The 24,778-nt window shown below is 42.9% G+C and overlaps 1 protein-coding gene across 3 annotated transcripts in view; it reads right to left on the minus strand.

Moving 5' to 3' along the window:
- Positions 1–571: 571 nt before the first annotated feature.
- The window catches only part of camk2a (calcium/calmodulin-dependent protein kinase II alpha), a 26,120-nt gene continuing 1,913 nt past the window's right edge, over positions 572–24,778 (minus strand). Inside the window, exons 3-18 of one of the 3 annotated variants that reach the window (XM_034550298.1) lie at positions 20,203–20,262; positions 19,050–19,104; positions 16,880–16,945; positions 16,737–16,809; positions 16,184–16,286; positions 15,124–15,207; positions 14,926–15,020; positions 14,651–14,773; positions 14,455–14,538; positions 12,694–12,736; positions 11,922–11,959; positions 11,645–11,693; positions 10,865–10,940; positions 9,274–9,368; positions 8,879–9,107; positions 572–1,356 (exon numbers count right to left, since the gene is read on the minus strand). In XM_034550298.1, the coding sequence (XP_034406189.1) occupies positions 1,353–1,356; positions 8,879–9,107; positions 9,274–9,368; positions 10,865–10,940; positions 11,645–11,693; positions 11,922–11,959; positions 12,694–12,736; positions 14,455–14,538; positions 14,651–14,773; positions 14,926–15,020; positions 15,124–15,207; positions 16,184–16,286; positions 16,737–16,809; positions 16,880–16,945; positions 19,050–19,104; positions 20,203–20,262 (1,277 nt within the window). In that variant the 3' untranslated portion in view covers positions 572–1,352. Of the gene's footprint in view, positions 1,357–8,868; positions 9,108–9,273; positions 9,369–10,864; positions 10,941–11,644; positions 11,694–11,921; positions 11,960–12,693; positions 12,737–14,454; positions 14,539–14,650; positions 14,774–14,925; positions 15,021–15,123; positions 15,208–16,183; positions 16,287–16,736; positions 16,810–16,879; positions 16,946–19,049; positions 19,105–19,298; positions 19,366–20,202; positions 20,263–24,778 lie in introns of those variants that run through there. The other 2 variants (XM_034550296.1, XM_034550299.1) reach the window with 2 other exon arrangements.

Consider the following 24,778-nt stretch of genomic DNA (forward strand, 5'->3'; position numbering starts at 1 on the left):
TTTTGAATTGTCCCCTCTGGGCCTCCGTACTGAATGTTTTACTCTGAAACCTTAAAAGTTGTAACGACAATCCAGAGTTGGCATCCCCAAACGGATCTTATAAATTACATGAATCATGTTCAATGTAATCATTAATGCTTTTAAATTGTGTTTAAATTCTAACTCTCACCATGTTTCCGTTATTCCTCCCTTCCCTCCTTCCCTACCTCCTTGTTCCTCTCACAGATCCTCTAAATCTAAAACAATTTGTAAAGTGAAGCAGCTCGTTAAGGCCCTCCTCGTTAGCACACCTGTGGGGGGTTCATGGAAGATCGCAGGTCGGAGAGCAGGAAGCTCGTGGAGCTCTCCGAGCCCAAAGGAAGCAGAGAGATGAGCATCATAAATATGACACCTGTTATAATAATGATGTAATGATAGTTCATCCAACACATTGTGAGGATTTGACTCTGAACCCCTTTACAGACTTTACAACTGTTATTCATTTAGTTTGATCGATTATTGGGACTCACGTGAATTATTGTGACGTTGGTTTGAAATATATTTGAACCATTAATTGAATAAGTGAAACATGAAAAGTCAAAATGTTTGTTTTTATTTGCTCGAATACTAATTAGTATTTTATTCCTCGTTGGTAAATAAAGAAGGCTTTGCGTTGTAAAGTCGTCACACGTCAGAATCCTCAGAGACGAAGAACCATCATCTCGTCTTCATCATCATAGTGATGAAGAAAACAACATACTGAATGAGTTTTTTCTTGTAAATGTACCACTTGATGTCTCAATTAATGACTTTCACTTCAAAACCTCAGAATCCCCCCCCCCCGTGTTTACATGTAACATTACTTTATAATAATTAAGGTGGTTTGACCCTTTTAAAAAACCCTTAATTGATGCAGACAACATTTTAAAATAACATTAATACATTCCAGTCCACTAATTCATCCAATAATCTGATACACCTCTTAAATATCTTTATATTAATAAGTGTCACATATTTATTTACGAGGCATTAATCTTTGAGAAGCTTTTGAAATGTGGAGTTTTAGGGAAATTAAGAAGTAATTTTAAGGGACGTGAAGGAGGCATTGATCCTGTCAATCATCCCGACGGAGGAGATAAGCGGTTTTCACACGTCATTACAATCTGTGCAGCTGATTGGCTAATCACAAAGAGGGCGTGGCTGAAGTCCAAAAGAGCTGAGAAGAGGAAGTTGATTGGTTGATTGTGCAGTTCACTGCTCTCTAGCTCCGCCCCTCCTCTCCTCTCAAACTTCCTGTCTGGTGTCACACGCTGGCCTGCTGTCAATCAATCAGTTGTCAAGGCGACAGTGTAAAGACTCGCCCACTCTGGAAGTTAACTGGATAGACAGAGAAAAAGAAGAAGAAATTTCAACAAACAGATCATTTAATCATCCAGATAAAAAAACACGTATATCATGGGATGTTCGAGGATTCCTAAATATGAGCGCTCAGGTGTTCAAAGACAGTTCCAGAGTCAGGACTACCAGCTAACCTTAAGGCAGTTATAGAGTCAGAGGTACCAGCTCACCTTAAGCCAGTTATAGAGTCAGAGGTACCAGCTCACCTTAAGCCAGTTCCAGAGTCAGAGGTACCAGCTCACCTTAAGCCAGTTCCAGAGTCAGAGGTACCAGCTATCCTTAAGCCAGTTATAGAGTCAGAGGTACCAGCTAACCTTAAGCCAGTTATAGAGTCAGAGGTACCAGCTATCCTTAAGCCAGTTATAGAGTCAGAGGTACCAGCTATCCTTAAGCCAGTTATAGAGTCAGAGGTACCAGCTAACCTTAAGCCAGTTCCAGAGTCAGAGGTACCAGCTAACCTTAAGCCAGTTATAGAGTCAGAGGTACCAGCTCACCTTAAGCCAGTTATAGAGTCAGAGGTACCAGCTCACCTTAAGCCAGTTATAGAGTCAGAGGTACCAGCTAACCTTAAGCCAGTTCCAGAGTCAGAGGTACCAGCTAACCTTAAGCCAGTTATAGAGTCAGAGGTACCAGCTCACCTTAAGCCAGTTATAGAGTCAGAGGTACCAGCTAACCTTAAGCCAGTTATAGAGTCAGAGGTACCAGCTCACCTTAAGCCAGTTATAGAGTCAGAGGTACCAGCTCACCTTAAGCCAGTTATAGAGTCAGAGGTACCAGCTCACCTTAAGGCAGTTATAGAGTCAGAGGTACCAGCTATCCTTAAGCCAGTTATAGAGTCAGAGGTACCAGCTAACCTTAAGCTAGTTATAGAGTCAGAGGTACCAGCTAACCTTAAGCCAGTTATAGAGTCAGAGGTACCAGCTAACCTTAAGCTAGTTATAGAGTCAGAGGTACCAGCTAACCTTAAGCCAGTTATAGAGTCAGAAGTACCAGCTCACCTTAAGCCAGTTCCAGAGTCAGAGGTACCAGCTAACGTTAAGGCAGTTATAGAGTCAGAGGTACCAGCTCACCTTAAGCCAGTTATAGAGTCAGAGGTACCAGCTAACCTTAAGCTAGTTATAGAGTCAGAGGTACCAGCTAACCTTAAGCTAGTTATAGAGTCAGAGGTACCAGCTCACCTTAAGCCAGTTATAGAGTCAGAGGTACCAGCTAACCTTAAGCTAGTTATAGTCAGAGGTACCAGCTAACCTTAAGCCAGTTATAGAGTCAGAGATACCAGCTAACCTTAAGCTAGTTATAGAGTCAGAGGTACCAGCTAACCTTAAGCCAGTTATAGAGTCAGAGGTACCAGCTAACCTTAAGCTAGTTATAGAGTCAGAGGTACCAGCTAACCTTAAGACAGTTATAGAGTCAGAGGTACCAGCTAACCTTAAGCCAGTTATAGAGTCAGAGGTACCAGCTATCCTTAAGCCAGTTATAGAGTCAGAGGTACCAGCTAACGTTAAGGCAGTTATAGAGTCAGAGGTACCAGCTAACCTTAAGCCAGTTATAGAGTCAGAGGTACCAGCTAACCTTAAGCCAGTTATAGAGTCAGAGGTACCAGCTAACCTTAAGCCAGTTATAGAGTCAGAGGTACCAGCTAACCTTAAGCCAGTTATAGAGTCAGAGGTACCAGCTCACCTTAAGCCAGTTATAGAGTCAGAGGTACCAGCTCACCTTAAGCCAGTTCCAGAGTCAGAGGTACCAGCTCACCTTAAGCCAGTTCCAGAGTCAGAGGTACCAGCTATCCTTAAGCCAGTTATAGAGTCAGAGGTACCAGCTAACCTTAAGCCAGTTCCAGAGTCAGAGGTACCAGCTAACCTTAAGCCAGTTATAGAGTCAGAGGTACCAGCTCACCTTAAGCCAGTTATAGAGTCAGAGGTACCAGCTCACCTTAAGCCAGTTATAGAGTCAGAGGTACCAGCTAACCTTAAGCCAGGTCCAGAGTCAGAGGTACCAGCTAACCTTAAGCCAGTTCCAGAGTCAGAGGTACCAGCTAACGTTAAGGCAGTTATAGAGTCAGAGGTACCAGCTCACCTTAAGCCAGTTATAGAGTCAGAGGTACCAGCTAACCTTAAGCTAGTTATAGAGTCAGAGGTACCAGCTAACCTTAAGCCAGTTATAGAGTCAGAGGTACCAGCTAACCTTAAGCTAGTTATAGAGTCAGAGGTACCAGCTAACCTTAAGCCAGTTATAGAGTCAGAGGTACCAGCTAACCTTAAGCCAGTTATAGAGTCAGAGGTACCAGCTATCCTTAAGCCAGTTATAGAGTCAGAGGTACCAGCTAACCTTAAGCCAGTTATAGAGTCAGAGGTACCAGCTATCCTTAAGCCAGTTATAGAGTCAGAGGTACCAGCTAACGTTAAGGCAGTTATAGAGTCAGAGGTACCAGCTAACCTTAAGCCAGTAATAGAGTCAGAGGTACCAGCTAACCTTAAGCCAGTTATAGAGTCAGAGGTACCAGCTAACCTTAAGCCAGTTATAGAGTCAGAGGTACCAGCTCACCTTAAGCCAGTTATAGAGTCAGAGGTACCAGCTCACCTTAAGCCAGTTATAGAGTCAGGAATACCAGCTAACGTTAAGCCAGTTATAGAGTCAGAGGTACCAGCTCACCTTAAGCCAGTTATAGAGTCAGGAATACCAGCTAACGTTAAGCCAGTTCCAGAGTCAGGACTACCAGCTAATCTTAAACCAGTTATAGAGTCAGAGGTACCAGCTAACCTTAAGCTAGTTATAGAGTCAGAGGTACCAGCTCACCTTAAGCCAGTTATAGAGTCAGAGGTACCAGCTCACCTTAAGCCAGTTATAGAGTCAGGACTACCAGCTAATCTTAAGCCAGTTATAGAGTCAGAGGTACCAGCTAACGTTAAGCCAGTTCCAGAGTCAGTGGTACCAGCTCACCTTAAGCCAGTTCCAGAGTCAGGACTACCAGCTAATCTTAAACCAGTTCTAGAGTCAGAGGTACCAGCTAACCTTAAGCCAGTTCCAGAGTCAGAGGTACCAGCTAACCTTAAGCCAGTTATAGAGTCAGGAATACCAGCTAACGTTAAGCCAGTTATAGAGTCAGAGGTACCAGCTAACGTTAAGCCAGTTCCAGAGTCAGTGGTACCAGCTCACCTTAAGCCAGTTCCAGAGTCAGGACTACCAGCTAATCTTAAGCCAGTTATAGAGTCAGAGGTACCAGCTAACGTTAAGCCAGTTCCAGAGTCAGTGGTACCAGCTCACCTTAAGCCAGTTCCAGAGTCAGGAGTACCAGCTAACCTTAAGGCAGTTCCAGAGTTAGAGGTACCAGCTAACCTTAAGCCAGTTCCAGAGTCAGAGGTACCAGCTAACCTTAAGCTAGTTCCAGAGTCAGGAGTACCAGCTAACCTTAAGCCAGTTCCAGAGTCAGAGGTACCAGCTAACCTTGAGCAAGTTCCAGAGTCAGAGGTACCAGCTAACCTTAAGCCAGTTCCAGAGTCAGGAGTACCAGCTAACCTTAAGGCAGTTCCAGAGTTAGAGGTACCAGCTAACCTTAAGGCAGTTCCAGAGTAAGAAGGTACCAGCTAACCGTAAACCAGTTCCAGAGTCAGAGGTACCAGCTAACCTTAAGCCAGTTCCAGAGTCAGGAATACCAGCTAACCTTAAGACAGTTCCAGAGTCAGGAATACCAGCTAACCTTAAGGCAGTTCCAGAGTCAGTGGTCAAAGCTAACCTTAAGGCAGTTCCAGAGTCAGAGGTACCAGCTAACCGTAAACCAGATCCAGAGTCAGAGGTACCAGCTAACCTTAAATCAGTTCCAGAGTCAGAGGGACCAGCTAACCTTAAGGCAATTCCAGAGTAAGATGGTACCAGTTAACCTTAAATCAGTTCCAGAGTCAGAGGTACCAGCTAACCGTAAGCCAGTTCCAGAGTCAGGGGTACCAGCTAACCTTAAGCCAGTTCCAGAGTCAGAGGTACCAGCTAACCTTACGCCTGTTCCAGAGTCAGAGGTACCAGCTAACCTTAAGCCAATTCCAGAGTCAGGAGTACCAGCTAACCTTGAGCAAGTTCCAGAGTCAGAGGTACCAGCTAACCTTAAGGCAGTTCCAGAATCAGAGGTACCAGCTAACCTTACGGCAGTTCCAGAGTAAAAAGGTACCAGCTAACCTTAAGCCAGTTCCAGAGTCAGAGGTACCAGCTAACCTTAAGGCAGTTCCAGAGTCAGAGGTACCAGCTAACCTTACGGCAGTTCCAGAGTAAAAAGGTACCAGCTAACCTTGAGCAAGTTCCAGAGTCAGAGGTACCAGCTAACCTTAAGGCAATTCCAGAGTCAGGAGTACCAGCTAATCTTGAGCAAGTTCCAGAGTCAGAGGTACCAGCTAACCTTAAGGCAGTTCCAGAGTCAGAGGTACCAGCTAACCTTATGGTAGTTCCATAGTAAAAAGGTACCAGCTAACCTTAAGCCAGTTCCAGAGTCAGAGGTACCAGCTAACCTTAAGGCAGTTCCAGAGTCAGAGGTACCAGCTAACCGTAAACCAGTTCCAGAGTCAGAAGTACCAGCTAACCTTAAGCCAGTTCCAGAGTCAGAGGTACCAGCTAACCTTAAGGCAGTTCCAGAGTCAGAGGTACCAGCTAACCGTAAACCAGTTCCAGAGTCAGAGGTACCAGCTAACCTTAAGCCAGTTCTAGAGTCAGAGGTACCAGCTAACCTTAAGCCAGTTCTAGAGTCAGAGGTACCAGCTAACCTTAAGCCAATTCCAGAGTCAGGAGTACCAGCTAACCTTAAGGCAGTTCCAGAGTCAGAGGTACCAGCTTACTGTAAACCAGTTCCAGAGTCAGAGGTACCAGCTAACCTTAAGCCAGTTCCAGAGTCAGAGGTACCAGCTAAACTTAAGGCAGTTCCAGAGTCAGAGGTACCAGCTAACCTTAAGGCAGTTCCAGAGTCAGAGGTACCAGCTAACCTTAAGGCAGTTCCAGAGTCAGAGGTACCAGCTAACCTTACGGCAGTTCCAGAGTAAAAAGGTACCAGCTAACCTTGAGCAAGTTCCAGAGTCAGAGGTACCAGCTAACCTTAAGGCAATTCCAGAGTCAGGAGTACCAGCTAATCTTGAGCAAGTTCCAGAGTCAGAGGTACCAGCTAACCTTAAGGCAGTTCCAGAGTCAGAGGTACCAGCTAACCTTATGGTAGTTCCATAGTAAAAAGGTACCAGCTAACCTTAAGCCAGTTCCAGAGTCAGAGGTACCAGCTAACCTTATGGTAGTTCCATAGTAAAAAGGTACCAGCTAACCTTAAGGCAGTTCCAGAGTTAGAGGTACCAGCTAACCTTAAGGCAGTTCCAGAGTAAGAAGGTACCAGCTAACCGTAAACCAGTTCCAGAGTCAGAGGTACCAGCTAACCTTAAGCCAGTTCCAGAGTCAGGAATACCAGCTAACCTTAAGACAGTTCCAGAGTCAGGAATACCAGCTAACCTTAAGGCAGTTCCAGAGTCAGTGGTCAAAGCTAACCTTAAGGCAGTTCCAGAGTCAGAGGTACCAGCTAACCGTAAACCAGATCCAGAGTCAGAGGTACCAGCTAACCTTAAATCAGTTCCAGAGTCAGAGGGACCAGCTAACCTTAAGGCAATTCCAGAGTAAGATGGTACCAGTTAACCTTAAATCAGTTCCAGAGTCAGAGGTACCAGCTAACCGTAAGCCAGTTCCAGAGTCAGGGGTACCAGCTAACCTTAAGCCAGTTCCAGAGTCAGAGGTACCAGCTAACCTTACGCCTGTTCCAGAGTCAGAGGTACCAGCTAACCTTAAGCCAATTCCAGAGTCAGGAGTACCAGCTAACCTTGAGCAAGTTCCAGAGTCAGAGGTACCAGCTAACCTTAAGGCAGTTCCAGAATCAGAGGTACCAGCTAACCTTACGGCAGTTCCAGAGTAAAAAGGTACCAGCTAACCTTAAGCCAGTTCCAGAGTCAGAGGTACCAGCTAACCTTAAGGCAGTTCCAGAGTCAGAGGTACCAGCTAACCTTAAGGCAGTTCCAGAGTAAAAAGGTACCAGCTAACCTTGAGCAAGTTCCAGAGTCAGAGGTACCAGCTAACCTTAAGGCAATTCCAGAGTCAGGAGTACCAGCTAATCTTGAGCAAGTTCCAGAGTCAGAGGTACCAGCTAACCTTAAGGCAGTTCCAGAGTCAGAGGTACCAGCTAACCTTATGGTAGTTCCATAGTAAAAAGGTACCAGCTAACCTTAAGCCAGTTCCAGAGTCAGAGGTACCAGCTAACCTTAAGGCAGTTCCAGAGTCAGAGGTACCAGCTAACCGTAAACCAGTTCCAGAGTCAGAAGTACCAGCTAACCTTAAGCCAGTTCCAGAGTCAGAGGTACCAGCTAACCTTAAGGCAGTTCCAGAGTCAGAGGTACCAGCTAACCGTAAACCAGTTCCAGAGTCAGAGGTACCAGCTAACCTTAAGCCAGTTCTAGAGTCAGAGGTACCAGCTAACCTTAAGCCAGTTCTAGAGTCAGAGGTACCAGCTAACCTTAAGCCAATTCCAGAGTCAGGAGTACCAGCTAACCTTAAGGCAGTTCCAGAGTCAGAGATACCAGCTTACTGTAAACCAGTTCCAGAGTCAGAGGTACCAGCTAACCTTAAGCCAGTTCCAGAGTCAGAGGTACCAGCTAAACTTAAGGCAGTTCCAGAGTCAGAGGTACCAGCTAACCTTAAGGCAGTTCCAGAGTCAGAGGGATCAGCTTACCTTAAGGCAGTTCCAGAGTCAGAGGGACCAGCTAACCTTAAGGCAGTTCCAGAGTAAGAAGGTACCAGCTAACCTTAAGGCAGTTCCAGAGTCAGAGGTACCAGCTAACCTTAAGGCAGTTCCAGAGTAAGAAGGTACCAGCTAACCTTAAGCCAGTTCCAGAGTCAGAGGTACCAGCTAAACTTAAGGCAGTTCCAGAGTCAGAGGTGCCAGCTAACCTTAAGGCAGTTCCAGAGTCAGAGGTACCAGCTAACCTTAAGGCAGTTCCAGAGTAAGAAGGTACCAGCTAACCTTAAGCCAGGTCCAGAGTCAGAGGTACCAGCTAAACTTAAGGCAGTTCCAGAGTCAGAGGTACCAGCTAACCTTAAACCAGTTCCAGAGTCAGAGGTACCAGCTAAACTTAAGGCAGTTCCAGAGTCAGAGGGATCAGCTAACCTTAAGTCAGTTCTAGAGTCAGAGGTACCAGCTAACCTTAAGCCAGTTCCAGAGTCAGAGGTACCAGCTAACCTTAAACCAGTTCCAGAGTCAGAGTTACCAGCTAACCTTAAGCCAGTTCTAGAGTCAGAGGTACCAGCTAACCTTAAGCCAGTTCCAGAGTCAGAGGTACCAGCTAACCTTAAGGCAGTTCCAGAGTCAGGAGTATCACCTAACCTTATCTATATATCTCTATATATGTAAGGTCTCTGACCTGTGTTTAAATCCATCTCTGAGTTGTTTTTAAACTGAACTCTCATGTTTTTTTAAAACTGGTCTCTGACCTGTTCTTACTTGCTGAGCGTGGATGGGGATCCTGAGCGGTGGAAATGGACAATCTGCCACTTCCCATCACGACGGTGCCACACCCTGGTCTCTTCTGATTGGGCGGTGCGAGGCGTCCCATTGGAGTCTATATACTGAGTGACTCTTATGTAAGCGATGCAGGCGGCCTCCTCTCCAACTAGGTGGATGTGAGGGTTCAGGATGGTGGTGTGGACCGGTTTACTGTTCTTCGACCACACTGAGGACAGACAGAGGAACTTCATCGGAAAGGGAAAGACAATGACCACAGGAAGTATGACTGAAGACTGAAGATTATATGTAATGAGATGTTCCTGTTATCAGTTATAATCATTCAAAAAGTATAGTGAGATAGTTCATCATGCAAGAAGTTTGGTTCAACTCACAGTTTTCAAAATAAAAGCGGTGGAAGTCAAGGCCTTCGACCAGATTCCCCAACGCCTCAGGCTCGAACGCCGTGACAGCCGGGTCACACATTTTACTGAGTAGACAGACAGGTTTATTGAGGAGACAGACAGGTTTACTGAGAAGAGAGACAGGTTTACTGAGGGGACAGACAGAGAGGTTTATTGAGGAGACAGACAGGTTTACTGAGAAGAGAGACAGGTTTACTGAGAAGAGAGACATGTTTACTGAGAAGAGAGACATGTTTACTGAGAAGAGAGACATGTTTACTGAGGAGACAGACAGGTTTACTGAGGGGACAGACAGGTTTACTGAGGAGACAGAAAGGTTTACTGAGGAGACAGACAGACAGGTTTATTGAGGAGACAGACAGGTTTACTGAGGGGACAGACAGGTTTACTGAGGAGACAGACAGGTTTACTGAGGAGACAGACAGAGAGGTTTATTGAGGAGACAGACAGGTTTATTGAGGAGACAGACATGTTTACTGAGGAGACAGACAGAGAGGTTTATTGAGGAGACAGACAGGTTTATTGAGGAGACAGACAGGTTTACTGAGGGGACAGACATGTTTATTGAGAGGACAGACAGGTTTACTGAGAGGCCAGACAGGTTTACTGAGAGGACAGACAGGTTTACTGAGAAGAGAGACAGGTTTACTGAGAAGACAGACAGGTTTACTGAGAGGCCAGACAGGTTTACTGAGAGGACAGACAGGTTTACTGAGGAGACAGACAGGTTTACTGAGAGGCCAGACAGGTTTACTGAGAGGACAGACAGATTTACTGAGGGGACAGACAGGTTTACTGAGAAGACAGACAGGTTTACTGAGAGGACAGACAGGTTTACTGAGAGGCTAGACAGGTTTACTGAGGGGCCAGACAGGTTTACTGAGGGGACAGACAGGTTTACTGAGAGGCCAGACAGGTTTACTGAGGGGACAGACAGGTTTACTGAGGGGACAGACAGGTTTACTGAGAGGCTAGACAGGTTTACTGAGGGGCCAGACAGGTTTACTGAGAGGCTAGACAGGTTTACTGAGGGGACAGACAGGTTTACTGAGAGGCCAGACAGGTTTACTGAGGGGACAGACAGGTTTACTGAGGGGACAGACAGGTTTACTGAGGGGACAGACAGGTTTAATGAGAAGACAGACAGGTTTACTGAGAGGACAGACAGGTTTACTGAGAGGCCAGACAGGTTTACTGAGGGGACAGACAGGTTTACTGAGGGGACAGACAGGTTTACTGAGAAGACAGACAGGTTTACTGAGAGGCTAGACAGGTTTACTGAGGGGCCAGACAGGTTTACTGAGAGGCTAGACAGGTTTACTGAGGGGACAGACAGGTTTACTGAGAGGCCAGACAGGTTTACTGAGGGGACAGACAGGTTTACTGAGGGGACAGACAGGTTTACTGAGGGGACAGACAGGTTTAATGAGAAGACAGACAGGTTTACTGAGAGGAAAGAAAGATGACATTTGTTTTTCACAATAAGAGTCCTATCATGTTCACTGTCAGGCTCTTTAAACAGGGGAAGGGACTTCCACAATAAGAGTCTTTTGTTACTTACGTGTAACTCTCAAAGTCTCCGTTGCTGATCGCCTCGATGAGCTGCTCTGTCACTTTAATGATGTCCTGTTTCCTCACTGGCAGACAGACAGGCAGACAGACAGACAGGCAGACATGCAGAAAGACAGGCAGACAGACATGCAGACAGACAGACATGCAGACAGACACAGGCAGACAGGCAGACAGACAGACAGGCAGACATGCAGAAAGACAGGCAGACAGACATGCAGACAGACAGACATGCAGACAGACACAGGCAGACAGGCAGACAGACAGACAGACATGCAGAAAGACAGACAGACATGCAGACAGACACAGGCAGACAGGCAGACAGACAGACAGACAGACAGGCAGACAGGCAGACAGGCAGACATGCAGAAAGACAGGCAGACAGACACAGGCAGACAGGCAGACAGACAGACATGCAGACAGACACAGGCAGACAGGCAGACAGACAGACATGCAGACAGACACAGGCAGACAGGCAGACAGACAGACAGACATGCAGAAAGACAGGCAGACAGACAGGCAGACAGACAGACATGCCGACAGACACAGGCAGACAGGCAGACAGACAGACAGACATGCAGAAAGACAGACAGACAGGCAGACAGGCAGACAGACACAGGCAAACAGGCAGACAGACATGCAGAAAGAAAGGCAGACAGACAGGTCTTATTTTTTGTCATTCTTTTAGCTGAGAATCCTTTATTTTTAATGTGTGTGTTTCTGTGTATGAAAGTGTGTGTGTGTGTGTGTGTGTGTGTGTGTGTGTGTGTACCTCTGGTGTCTTCATCCTCGATGGTGGTGTTTGTGCTCTCAGATGATTCCTACAACAACAACAACAACAACAACAACAACAAAGGGCTGATCAGGGTTTTATCTCCTGCGAGCCAATCATGGACACTAGAGCATGAACAACTTGTTTCTTCAAGCTGATATGAAACGTTTGAGCGTGTGAAGCTGTGAGAGCATTCGATGCCGCCCCGTACACCAGTAGCCAGCCTGACAGGTAAACAACAACAACAAGGTAAACAACAACAACCAGCAGACGTTACCTTGACGCCGTCGGCCTTCTTGTTGCCGCTCTTCCCTCCTGAACGAGGGATGAGGACCAAGAGAAGAAGAAGCACCAGAGTCAGAAAGAAAGGAACAAACGTGGTGAAAAGGAGCCACGGCATTGCTCCCACAACCGCTGCCTACGTGCCCTCTGGCAAACTGACAGGAAGTACTTAACAATAAAAGAAGAAATACCAAAGAATATAAAAATTGGAAAAAGATTAGAAATTAAACTAAAAGAAGAAATCCAAAACTGATTCCTGCCTGTGACTGACTGTCTGAATACAGACAGACAGGCAGACAGACAGGTGCTGGTCACTCAGAGCCACTTGAGGACAGATTTAGGTTGAAGGTGAGACAGTTGGCGAGAGAAACACGTTCCTGTATGTTCACTCTGATGTCACTGATATTAATATGAACATTTAATCATCAACAAACAAGTTTAATGTCCGTCTGGGTGATATTTATAGTCTCTGGTATCCTAAATGGGTTTATGACAGCTGCTGCTGCGTGCACACACACACACACACACACACACACACACACACACACACACACACACACACACACACACACACACACACACACACACACACACACACACACACACACACACACACACACACACACACACACACACACACACACAGCGTTAACCTGATAATTGTGTGGAAGCCGACAGCTGATTGGTCGGCTCTGCTACTGAGACACAAACAGTTCAAAAGGTCAAAAGGTCAAACCCTCAGAGATCAGAGCAGCTGATTATCTTACCGGAGAAATTCCTGGTGGCCAACATGGTGGTCAAGATGGCTCCCTGAAGGAAAGGAGACAAGGAATATAGGAAGGAAGGGAGGTTGGAAAGGAGGGGAGAAAAGAGATGAGGGAAGGAATTACCAAAGAAAGGTAGATAGGAAAGGCGTAAGGAAGGAAGATATGAAGGGAGGGAGGACAGGAGGAAGTAAAGGAAGGGAGGAAGGAAGGAAAGGAAGAATTAAAAGGAACAGAGGGAGGAAGGAAGGAAGAAAAAAGGAAGACAATGAGGGAGAGAGGGAGGACTATTAGGACCTTTAACATGAGACGTGTGACCTCTAACATGAGACATGTGACCTTTAACATGAGACATGTGACCTTTAACATGAGACGTGTGACCTCTAACATGAGACATGTGACCTTTAACATGAGACATGTGACCTTTAACATGAGACATGTGACCTTTAACATGAGACGTGTGACCTCTAACATGAGACATGTGACCTTTAACATGAGACGTGTGACCTTTAACATGAGACGTGTGACCTCTAACATGAGACATGTGACCTTTAACATGAGACGTGTGACCTCTAACATGAGACGTGTGACCTTTAACATGAGACGTGTGACCTTTAACATGAGACATGTGACCTTTAACATGAGACATGTGACCTTTAACATGAGACGTGTGACCTTTAACATGAGACATGTGACCTCTAACATGAGACATGTGACCTTTAACATGAGACGTGTGACCTTTAACATGAGACATGTGACCTTTAACATGAGACGTGTGACCTTTAACACGAGACGTGTGACCTTTAACATGAGACGTGTGACCTTTAACATGAGACATGTGACCTTTAACATGAGACGTGTGACCTCTAACATGAGACGTGTGACCTCTAACATGAGACATGTGACCTTTAACATGAGACGTGTGACCTTTAACATGAGACATGTGACCTTTAACACGAGACGTGTGACCTTTAACATGAGACATGTGACCTTTAACATGAGACGTGTGACCTTTAACATGAGACATGTGACCTTTAACATGAGACATGTGACCTTTAACACGAGACGTGTGACCTTTAACATGAGACATGTGACCTTTAACATGAGACGTGTGACCTCTAACATGAGACATGTGACCTTTAACATGAGACGTGTGACCTTTAACATGAGACATGTGACCTTTAACACGAGACGTGTGACCTTTAACATGAGACATGTGACCTTTAACATGAGACGTGTGACCTTTAACATGAGACATGTGACCTTTAACATGAGACATGTGACCTTTAACATGAGACGTGTGACCTTTAACATGAGACATGTGACCTTTAACATGAGACGTGTGACCTTTAACATGAGACGTGTGACCTTTAACATGAGACGTGTGACCTTTAACATGAGACGTGTGACCTTTAACATGAGACGTGTGACCTTTAACATGAGACGTGTGACCTTTAACATGAGACGTGTGACCTTTAACACGAGACGTGTGACCTTTAACATGAGACGTGTGACCTTTAACACGAGACGTGTGACCTTTAACATGAGACGTGTGACCTTTAACACGAGACGTGTGACCTTTAACATGAGACGTGTGACCTTTAACATGAGACGTGTGACCTTTAACATGAGACGTGTGACCTTTAACACGAGACGTGTGACCTTTAACATGAGACGTGTGACCTTTAACATGAGACGTGTGACCTCCAACATGAGACATGTGACCTCTGACATGTGACCTCTGACATGAGACATGTGACCTACCTTGAGTTTCCTCCTTGCATTGAACTTCTTCAGACACTCGACCGTCTCCTGTCTGTGCATACAGGACGCCACCGTGGAGCGATGCTGAGAGGAAGAGGAAACATCGTCACCATAGTAAACATGTATACTGTACACACATACTTAGATATATATATACGCACACATATTCAGTGTATAAATACACAGAGAGCCTTACAGAGATCCAGGGGTGTTTGAGCACCTCGGCTGCTGTGATCCTTTTAGACGGATTGATGGTCAACATCTTATTTATGAGATCTTTGGCTTCAGGAGTCACGGTGTCCCATTCAGGGGAAGGAAACTATCGACGGGGGGGGGGGAGAATAGTATTTAATAACTCCATTTAATTACTCCAAAAAAATTAAATAAATCTCAATAAAAGACAAATATCTGAGTTTGAAGAGAGGACGATGAGGAGGAGGGGGATGGGGGGGAGAAGGTCATGTGACCTACATCATAGGCTCCAGCTTTGATCTGCTGGTAGAGACGATGTTGATCTTCATCCCAGAACGGAGGATAACCGACCAATAAGATGTAGAGAATCACACCTGGGGGAGAGAGAGAGACACCTGAGACAAAAACACATGAGAGAGGAGAGGAAACAAGGAAACAAGGAAACAGTAGTCGAGTAGAAGTGGAATGTGATCTGACCACAGGCCCAAAGGTCGACGGCTTTGCCATAAGGGTCCTTCCTCAAAACCTCTGGAGACAGATAACCAGGGGTCCCCGCAAAGCCTGTAAACGCACACACACACACACACACACACACACACACACACACACACACACACACACACACACACACACACACACACACACACACACACACACACACACACACACACACACACACAAAAATGACTGGTTCAGGTTTATAGTTAGGGCTGGTTCAGGTTCATAGTTAGAGCTGGTTCAGGTTTATAGTTAGAGCTGGTTCAGGTTTACCGGTCTGGTTCAGGTTTACAGGTCTGGTTCAGGTTTATAGTTAGGGCTGGTTCAGGTTTATAGTTAGGGCTGGTTCAGGTTTATAGTTAGAGCTGGTTCAGGTTTATAGTTAGAGCTGGTTCAGGTTTATAGTTAGAGCTGGTTCAGGTTTACAGGTCTGGTTCAATATTACAGGTCTGGTTCAGGTTTATAGTTAGGGCTGGCTCAGGTTTATAGTTAGGGCTGGTTCAGGTTTATAGTTAGGGCTGGTTCAGGTTTATAGTTAGTGATGGTTCGGGTTTATAGTTAGAGCTGGTTCAGGTTTATAGTTAGAGCTGGTTCAGGTTTATAGTTAGTGATGGTTCAGGTTTATAGTTAGAGCTGGTTCAGGTTTACAGGTCTGGTTCAGGTTTACAGGGTTGGCTCAGGTTTATAGTTAGGGCTGGTTCAGGTTTATAGTTAGGGCTGGTTCAGGTTTATAGTTAGGGCTGGTTCAGGTTTATAGTTAGGGCTGGTTCAGGTTCATAGTTAGAGCTGGTTCAGGTTTATAGTTAGAGCTGGTTCAGGTTTATAGTTAGAGCTGGTTCAGGTTTACAGGTCTGATTCAGGTTTATGGGTCTGTTTTTTTCTGATGTGAGGTCAAAGGTCAGGGATGTCGTATGTGTATAGATTGTAAAGCCCTCTGAGGCAAATTTGTAATTTGTGATATTGGGCTATACAAAATAAACTGAACTGAATTGAAAATTGAATTGGTTCAGGTTTATAGTTAGTATATGTGGGGTCTTACCAAACCAGGCCTGCTGGTCTCCCTCCACCTCGATGGCCAGGCCGAAGTCAGCCAGTTTCACCGCCGCTCCTTTCGACTTCGAGGCCAGTAGCAGGTTCTCTGGCTGGAGACACAGAGGAGAAGCTAACATGCTAACTCTGCCCATTGGTGTACATGAGAGATGCTAACTCTGCCCATTGGTTTACATGAAATATGCTAACATGCTAACTCTGCCCATTGGTGTACATGAGAGATGCTAACTCTGCCCATTGGTTTACATGAAATATGCTAACATGCTAACTCTACCCATTGGTGTACATGAGAGATGCTAACTCTGCCCATTGGTTTACATGAAATATGCTAACATGCTAACTCTACCCATTGGTGTACATGAGAGATGCTAACTCTGCCCATTGGTTTACATGAAATATGCTAACATGCTAACTCTGCCCATTGGTGTACATGAAATATGCTAACATGCTAACTCTTCCCATTGGTGTACATGAGAGATGCTAACTTTGCCCATTGGTTTACATGAAAGATGTTAACATGCTAACTGCTACCAGACTGGTACCTTGAGGTCTCGGTGGACGACGCCCATCTGGTGACAATGTAGCACCGCCTCCAAAATCTGCTGGATACAGTGACTGTTCACAGAGAGACAGAGGTCAGGGGTGAGAGGTCATGTGTGGCACATTTTTCATGTGTATTTCTTACCTGGCGTCAGCTTCACTGTAATATTCTCTGGCTACGATATCTTCAAAGAGCTCTCCGCCCGTTACCCTGAGAGACGAAGAGCAGGACACATAGTCATGGAACAGGAAGTGACATCACACGCACGTCATTTAGAGCAGGACACACGGTCATGGAACAGGAAGTGACATCACACACTCGTCATTTATAGCAGGACACACGGTCATGGAACAGGAAGTGACATCACACACACGTCATTTAGAGCAGGACACACGGTCATGGAACAGGAAGTGACATAACACACTCGTCATTTAGAGCAGGGCACACGGTCATGGAACAGGAAGTGACATCACACACACGTCATTTATAGCAGGACACACGGTCATGGAACAGGAAGTGACATCACACGCATGTCATTTAGAGCAGGACACACGGTCATGGAACAGGAAGTGACAGCACACACTCGTCATTTATAGCAGGACACACGGTCATGGAACAGGAAGTGACATCACACACACGTCATTTAGAGCAGGACACACGGTCATGGAACAGGAAGTGACATCACACACTCGTCATTTAGAGCAGGACACACGGTCATGGAACAGGAAGTGACATCACAGACACGTCATTTAGAGCAGGACACACGGTCATGGAACAGGAAGTGACATAACACACTCGTCATTTAGAGCAGGGCACACGGTCATGGAACAGGAAGTGACATCACACACACGTCATTTATAGCAGGACACACGGTCATGGAACAGGAAGTGACATCACACGCATGTCATTTAGAGCAGGACACACGGTCATGGAACAGGAAGTGACAGCACACACTCGTCATTTATAGCAGGACACACGGTCATGGAACAGGAAGTGACATCACACACACGTCATTTAGAGCAGGACACACGGTCATGGAACAGGAAGTGACATCACACACACGTCATTTAGAGCAGGACACACGGTCATGGAACAGGAAGTGACATAACACACTCGTCATTTAGAGCAGGGCACACGGTCATGGAACAGGAAGTGACATCACACACACGTCATTTATAGCAGGACACACGGTCATGGAACAGGAAGTGACATCACACACACGTCATTTATAGCAGGACACACGGTCATGGAACAGGAAGTGACATCACACACACGTCATTTAAGGCAGGACACACGGTCATGGAACAGGAAGTGACAGCACACACTCGTCATTTATAGCAGGACACACGGTCATGGAACAGGAAGTGACATCACACACACGTCATTTATAGCAGGACACACGGTCATGGAACAGGAAGTGACAGCACACACTCGTCATTTAGAGCAGGACACACGGTCATGGAACAGGAAGTGACATCACACACACGTCATTTAGAGCAGGACACACGGTCATGGAACAGGAAGTGACATCACACACTCGTCATTTAGAGCAGGACACACGGTCATGGAACAGGAAGTGACATCACACACACGTCATTTAGAGCAGGACACACGGTCATGGAACAGGAAGTGACATAACACACTCGTCATTTAGAGCAGGACACACGGTCATGGAACAGGAAGTGACATCACACACACGTCATTTAGAGCAGGACACACGGTCATGGAACAGGAAGTGACATCACACACTCGTCATTTAGAGCAGGACACACGGTCATGGAACAGGAAGTGACATCACACACACGTCATTTAGAGCAGGACACACGGTCATGGAACAGGAAGTGACATCACACACTCGTCATTTAGAGCAGGACACACGGTCATGGAACAGGAAGTGACATCACACACACGTCATTTAGAGCAGGACACACGGTCATGGAACAGGAAGTGACATCACACACACGTCATTTAGAGCAGGACACACGGTCATGGAACAGGAAGTGACATCACACACTCGTCATTTAGAGCAGGACACACGGTCATGGAACAGGAAGTGACATCACACACACGTCATTTAGAGCAGGACACACGGTCATGGAACAGGAAGTGACATCACACACTCGTCATTTAGAGCAGGACACACGGTCATGGAACAGGAAGTGACATCACACGCATGTCATTTAGAGCAGGACACACGGTCATGGAACAGGAAGTGACAGCACACACTCGTCATTTAGAGCAGGACACACGGTCATGGAACAGGAAGTGACATCACACACTCATTTCTAAAAGAACAGTGTGGAGCACCACTCACAGGTCAAAGATGAGGTAATGATGGAGCTCCTCTGAGATGCTGTCATGGAGCCGCACTGCAAAAAACAAAGAATCTCATGAGCCAATCAGATTTGAGCTGTGAGGACGCTAAGCTTCGTGCTCAGCTAGGCTAACACGGCATCACACGTCAAATACATCATTCATGAAGTAAACATGAAGAGATTAACCCATGAGAGCGGACAGGAAGGTACTTGCACAAGTACTACTTGTTATATATATATCTGAATACTTGATGATCGTAGACGTCTGAATGTGGAAACTTTGTTGTGTAACAAATCCCACTGCGTTACTGTGTAGTGCTTTCACACAGGTGTGTGTGTGAGTGAGAGTGTTGCTAGGCAACAGTGTCCTTAGGTGAAGGCATCAAACCCTCTCTTCTTCCTTCCTCCCTCCCACACACACACACACACACACACACACACACACACACACACACACACACACACACACACACACACACACACACACACACACACACACACACACACACACACACACACACACACACAATACAGTTGCGTAACACTCCTCCGTGTCTGTGGAGCATCACCTGCCCACACAAAGCTTTGATTGGACGACGGGTTCAGCTGCAGCCTCCTGATTGGCTGGGTGGGTCCACGTAAGGTCATATTTAAAGATCGGACTGATCCTGGTTCAGTTTGTGTGGGTTTAATAAAGCACTTGGTTTTAAAGAAAGAGGCTTTTATTGTGAAGGTCAGATAGGAAGTTGTCACCACCATCATCATCACCACCATCAACATCATCATCATCATCATCATCAACTTCTTCATCATCATCATCACCATCATCATCAACTTCTTCATCATCATCATCATCATCATCATCAACTTCTTCATCATCATCATCATCACCATCAACTTCTTCTTCATCATCATCATCATCATCTTCATCATCAACATCATCTTCATCAACTTCTTCATCATCATCAACATATCAGTACTACCTCTCTGTTGTGGTATTTTTAGTATTTATCAAATGTACAATGCAGTACTAATAGTAGTACTAATAGTAGTAGTCGTTTTTATAGTACTAATAATAGAAGTAGTTATAGTAGTATTAACAGTAGCAGCATTCGTAGTTATACTAATAGTAGTATTAGTAGTAGTACTCACCGATGTTTGGGTGCTTCAGTAAACGACAGATTCGAGCTTCGCGGTCCAACTTCTGATGATCTGACAAAACAAACACATTGATCACTTTCACAGCAATTGAAGCTAATGTTAGCACATATGCTAAACTCTACTTCCTGTCACATATGGGCTTTTTATTGGAGCTCGGTTGGTCTCCAGGAGAGCTGTAGATCTGATCTTTATAGATACGTATACATATAGCATAGATATATACACGCATCTATATATAGATCACACACACACTCACACACACACACACACACGTACACACACGTGTCTATGTGTATTGTTACATGTATTGGTATGTGTATACATGTATTGTCACATGTACTGATACATGTATTGATACATGTATCAGTACATGTACTGATACATGTATCAATACATGTATCAGTACATGTACTGATACATGTATCAATACACGTATCAATACTACTGATACATTATTGGTATGTGTACTGATACATGTACTGATACATGTATTGGTATGTGTACTGATACATGTATTGGTATGTGTATTGGTATGTGTATTGGTATGTGTATTGGTATGTGTATTGGTATGTGTATTGATACATGTATTGGTATGTGTATTGATACATGTATTGGTATGTGTATTGATACATGTATTGGTATGTGTATTGATACATGTATTGGTATGTGTATTGATACATGTATGGGTATGTGTATTGATACATGTATTGGTATGTGTATTGGTATGTGTATTGATATGTGTATTGGTATGTGTATTGGTATGTGTATTGATATGTGTATTGATATGTGTATTGGTATGTGTATTGGTATGTGTATTGGTATGTGTATTGGTATGTGTATTGATACATGTATTGATATGTGTATTGATACATGTATTGGTATGTGTATTGATACATGTATTGGTATGTGTATTGATACATGTATTGGTATGTGTATTGGTATGTGTATTGGTATGTGTATTGGTATGTGTATTGATACGTGTATTGGTATGTGTATTGATACATGTATTGGTATGTGTATTGGTATGTGTATTGGTATGTGTATTGATATGTGTATTGGTACATGTATTGGTATGTGTATTGGTATGTGTATTGGTATGTGTATTGGTATGTGTATTGGTATGTGTATTGATACATGTATTGGTATGTGTATTGGTATGTGTATTGATATGTGTATTGGTATGTGTATTGGTATGTGTATTGATACATGTATTGGTATGTGTATTGATACATGTATTGGTATGTGTATTGATACATGTATTGGTATGTGTATTGATACATGTATTGGTATGTGTATTGATACATGTATTGGTATGTGTATTGATACATGTATTGGTATGTGTATTGGTATGTGTATTGGTATGTGTATTGGTATGTGTATTGATACGTGTATTGGTATGTGTATTGATACATGTATTGGTATGTGTATTGATACATGTATTGGTATGTGTATTGATACATGTACTGATATGTGTATTGATACATGTATTGGTATGTGTATTGATACATGTACTGATACATGTATTGGTATGTGTATTGATACATGTACTGATACATGTATTGATACGTGTATTGGTATGTGTATTGATACATGTATTGGTATGTGTATTGATACGTGTATTGATACATGTACTGATACATGTATTGGTATGTGTATTGGTATGTGTATTGATACGTGTATTGATACATGTACTGATACATGTATTGGTATGTGTATTGATACATGTATTGGTATGTGTATTGATACATGTATTGGTATGTGTATTGATACATGTATTGGTATGTGTATTGGTATGTGTATTGATACATGTATTGATACATGTATTGGTATGTGTATTGATACATGTATTGGTATGTGTATTGGTATGTGTATTGATACGTGTATTGGTATGTGTATTGATACATGTATTGGTATGTGTATTGATACATGTATTGGTATGTGTATTGATACATGTATTGGTATGTGTATTGATACGTGTATTGGTATGTGTATTGATACATGTATTGGTATGTGTATTGGTATGTGTATTGATACATGTATTGGTATGTGTATTGATACGTGTATTGGTATGTGTATTGATACATGTATTGGTATGTGTATTGGTATGTGTATTGATACGTGTATTGGTATGTGTATTGATACATGTATTGGTATGTGTATTGATACATGTATTGGTATGTGTATTGATACATGTATTGGTATGTGTATTGATACATGTACTGATATGTGTATTGATACATGTATTGGTATGTGTATTGATACATGTACTGATACATGTATTGGTATGTGTATTGGTATGTGTATTGATACATGTATTGGTATGTGTATTGATACATGTATTGATACATGTACTGATACATGTATTGATACATGTACTGATACATGTATTGGTATGTGTATTGATACATGTATTGATACATGTACTGATACATGTATTGGTATGTGTATTGATACATGTATTGATACATGTACTGATACATGTATTGGTATGTGTATTGATACATGTATTGGTATGTGTATTGATACATGTATTGGTATGTGTATTGATACATGTATTGATACATGTACTGATACATGTATTGGTATGTGTATTGATACGTGTATTGATATGTGTATTGATACGTGTATTGATTCATGTATTGATACATGTATTGGTATGTGTATTGATACGTGTATTGATATGTGTATTGATACATGTATTGGTATGTGTATTGATACATGTATTGGTATGTGTATTGATACATGTACTGATACATGTATTGGTATGTGTATTGATACATGTATTGGTATGTGTATTGATACATGTATTGGTATGTGTATTGATACGTGTATTGGTATGTGTATTGATACATGTATTGGTATGTGTATTGATACATGTATTGATACATGTACTGATACATGTATTGATACATGTACTGATACATGTATTGGTATGTGTATTGATACATGTATTGATACATGTACTGATACATGTATTGGTATGTGTATTGATACGTGTATTGATATGTGTATCGATACATGTATTGGTATGTGTATTGATACGTGTATTGATATGTGTATTGATACATGTATTGGTATGTGTATTGATACGTGTATTGATATGTGTATTGATACATGTATTGGTATGTGTATTGATACGTGTATTGATATGTGTATTGATACATGTATTGGTATGTGTATTGATACATGTATTGATACATGTATTGATACGTGTATTGGTATGTGTATTGATACATGTATTGGTATGTGTATTGATACATGTATTGGTATGTGTATTGATACATGTATTGGTATGTGTATTGATACATGTACTGATACATGTATTGATATGTGTATTGATACATGTATTGGTATGTGTATTGATACGTGTATTGATATGTGTATTGATACATGTATTGGTATGTGTATTGATACATGTATTGATACATGTATTGATACGTGTATTGGTATGTGTATTGATACATGTATTGGTATGTGTATTGATACATGTATTGGTATGTGTATTGATACATGTATTGGTATGTGTATTGATACATGTACTGATACATGTATTGATATGTGTATTGATACATGTATTGGTATGTGTATTGATACGTGTATTGATATGTGTATTGATACATGTATTGGTATGTGTATTGATACATGTATTGATACATGTATTGATACGTGTATTGGTATGTGTATTGATACATGTATTGGTATGTGTATTGATACATGTATTGGTATGTGTATTGGTATGTGTATTGATACATGTATTGGTATGTGTATTGATACATGTATTGGTATGTGTATTGATACATGTACTGATACATGTATTGATACATGTATTGGTATGTGTATTGATACATGTACTGATACATGTATTGGTATGTGTATTGATACATGTACTGATACATGTATTGATACATGTACTGATACATGTATTGGTATGTGTATTGATACATGTATTGATACATGTACTGATACATGTATTGGTATGTGTATTGATACATGTATTGGTATGTGTATTGATACATGTATTGATACATGTACTGATACATGTATTGGTATGTGTATTGATACATGTATTGGTATGTGTATTGATACATGTATTGGTATGTGTATTGATACATGTATTGGTATGTGTATTGATACATGTATTGGTATGTGTATTGATACATGTATTGGTATGTGTATTGATATGTGTATTGGTATGTGTATTGATACATGTATTGGTATGTGTATTGGTATGTGTATTGATACATGTACTGATACATGTATTGGTATGTGTATTGATACATGTATTGGTACATGTATTGGTATGTGTATTGATACATGTATTGGTATGTGTATTGATACATGTACTGATACATGTATTGGTATGTGTATTGATACATGTATTGGTATGTGTATTGATACATGTATTGGTATGTGTATTGATACATGTATTGGTATGTGTACTGATACATGTATTGGTATGTGTACTGATACATGTATTGGTATGTGTATTGATACATGTACTGATACATGTATTGGTATGTGTATTGATACATGTATTGGTATGTGTATTGATACATGTACTGATACA

Source organism: Cyclopterus lumpus, chromosome 14 (genome assembly GCF_009769545.1).
Source record: "Cyclopterus lumpus isolate fCycLum1 chromosome 14, fCycLum1.pri, whole genome shotgun sequence".
Classification (NCBI taxonomy): domain Eukaryota; kingdom Metazoa; phylum Chordata; class Actinopteri; order Perciformes; family Cyclopteridae; genus Cyclopterus; species Cyclopterus lumpus.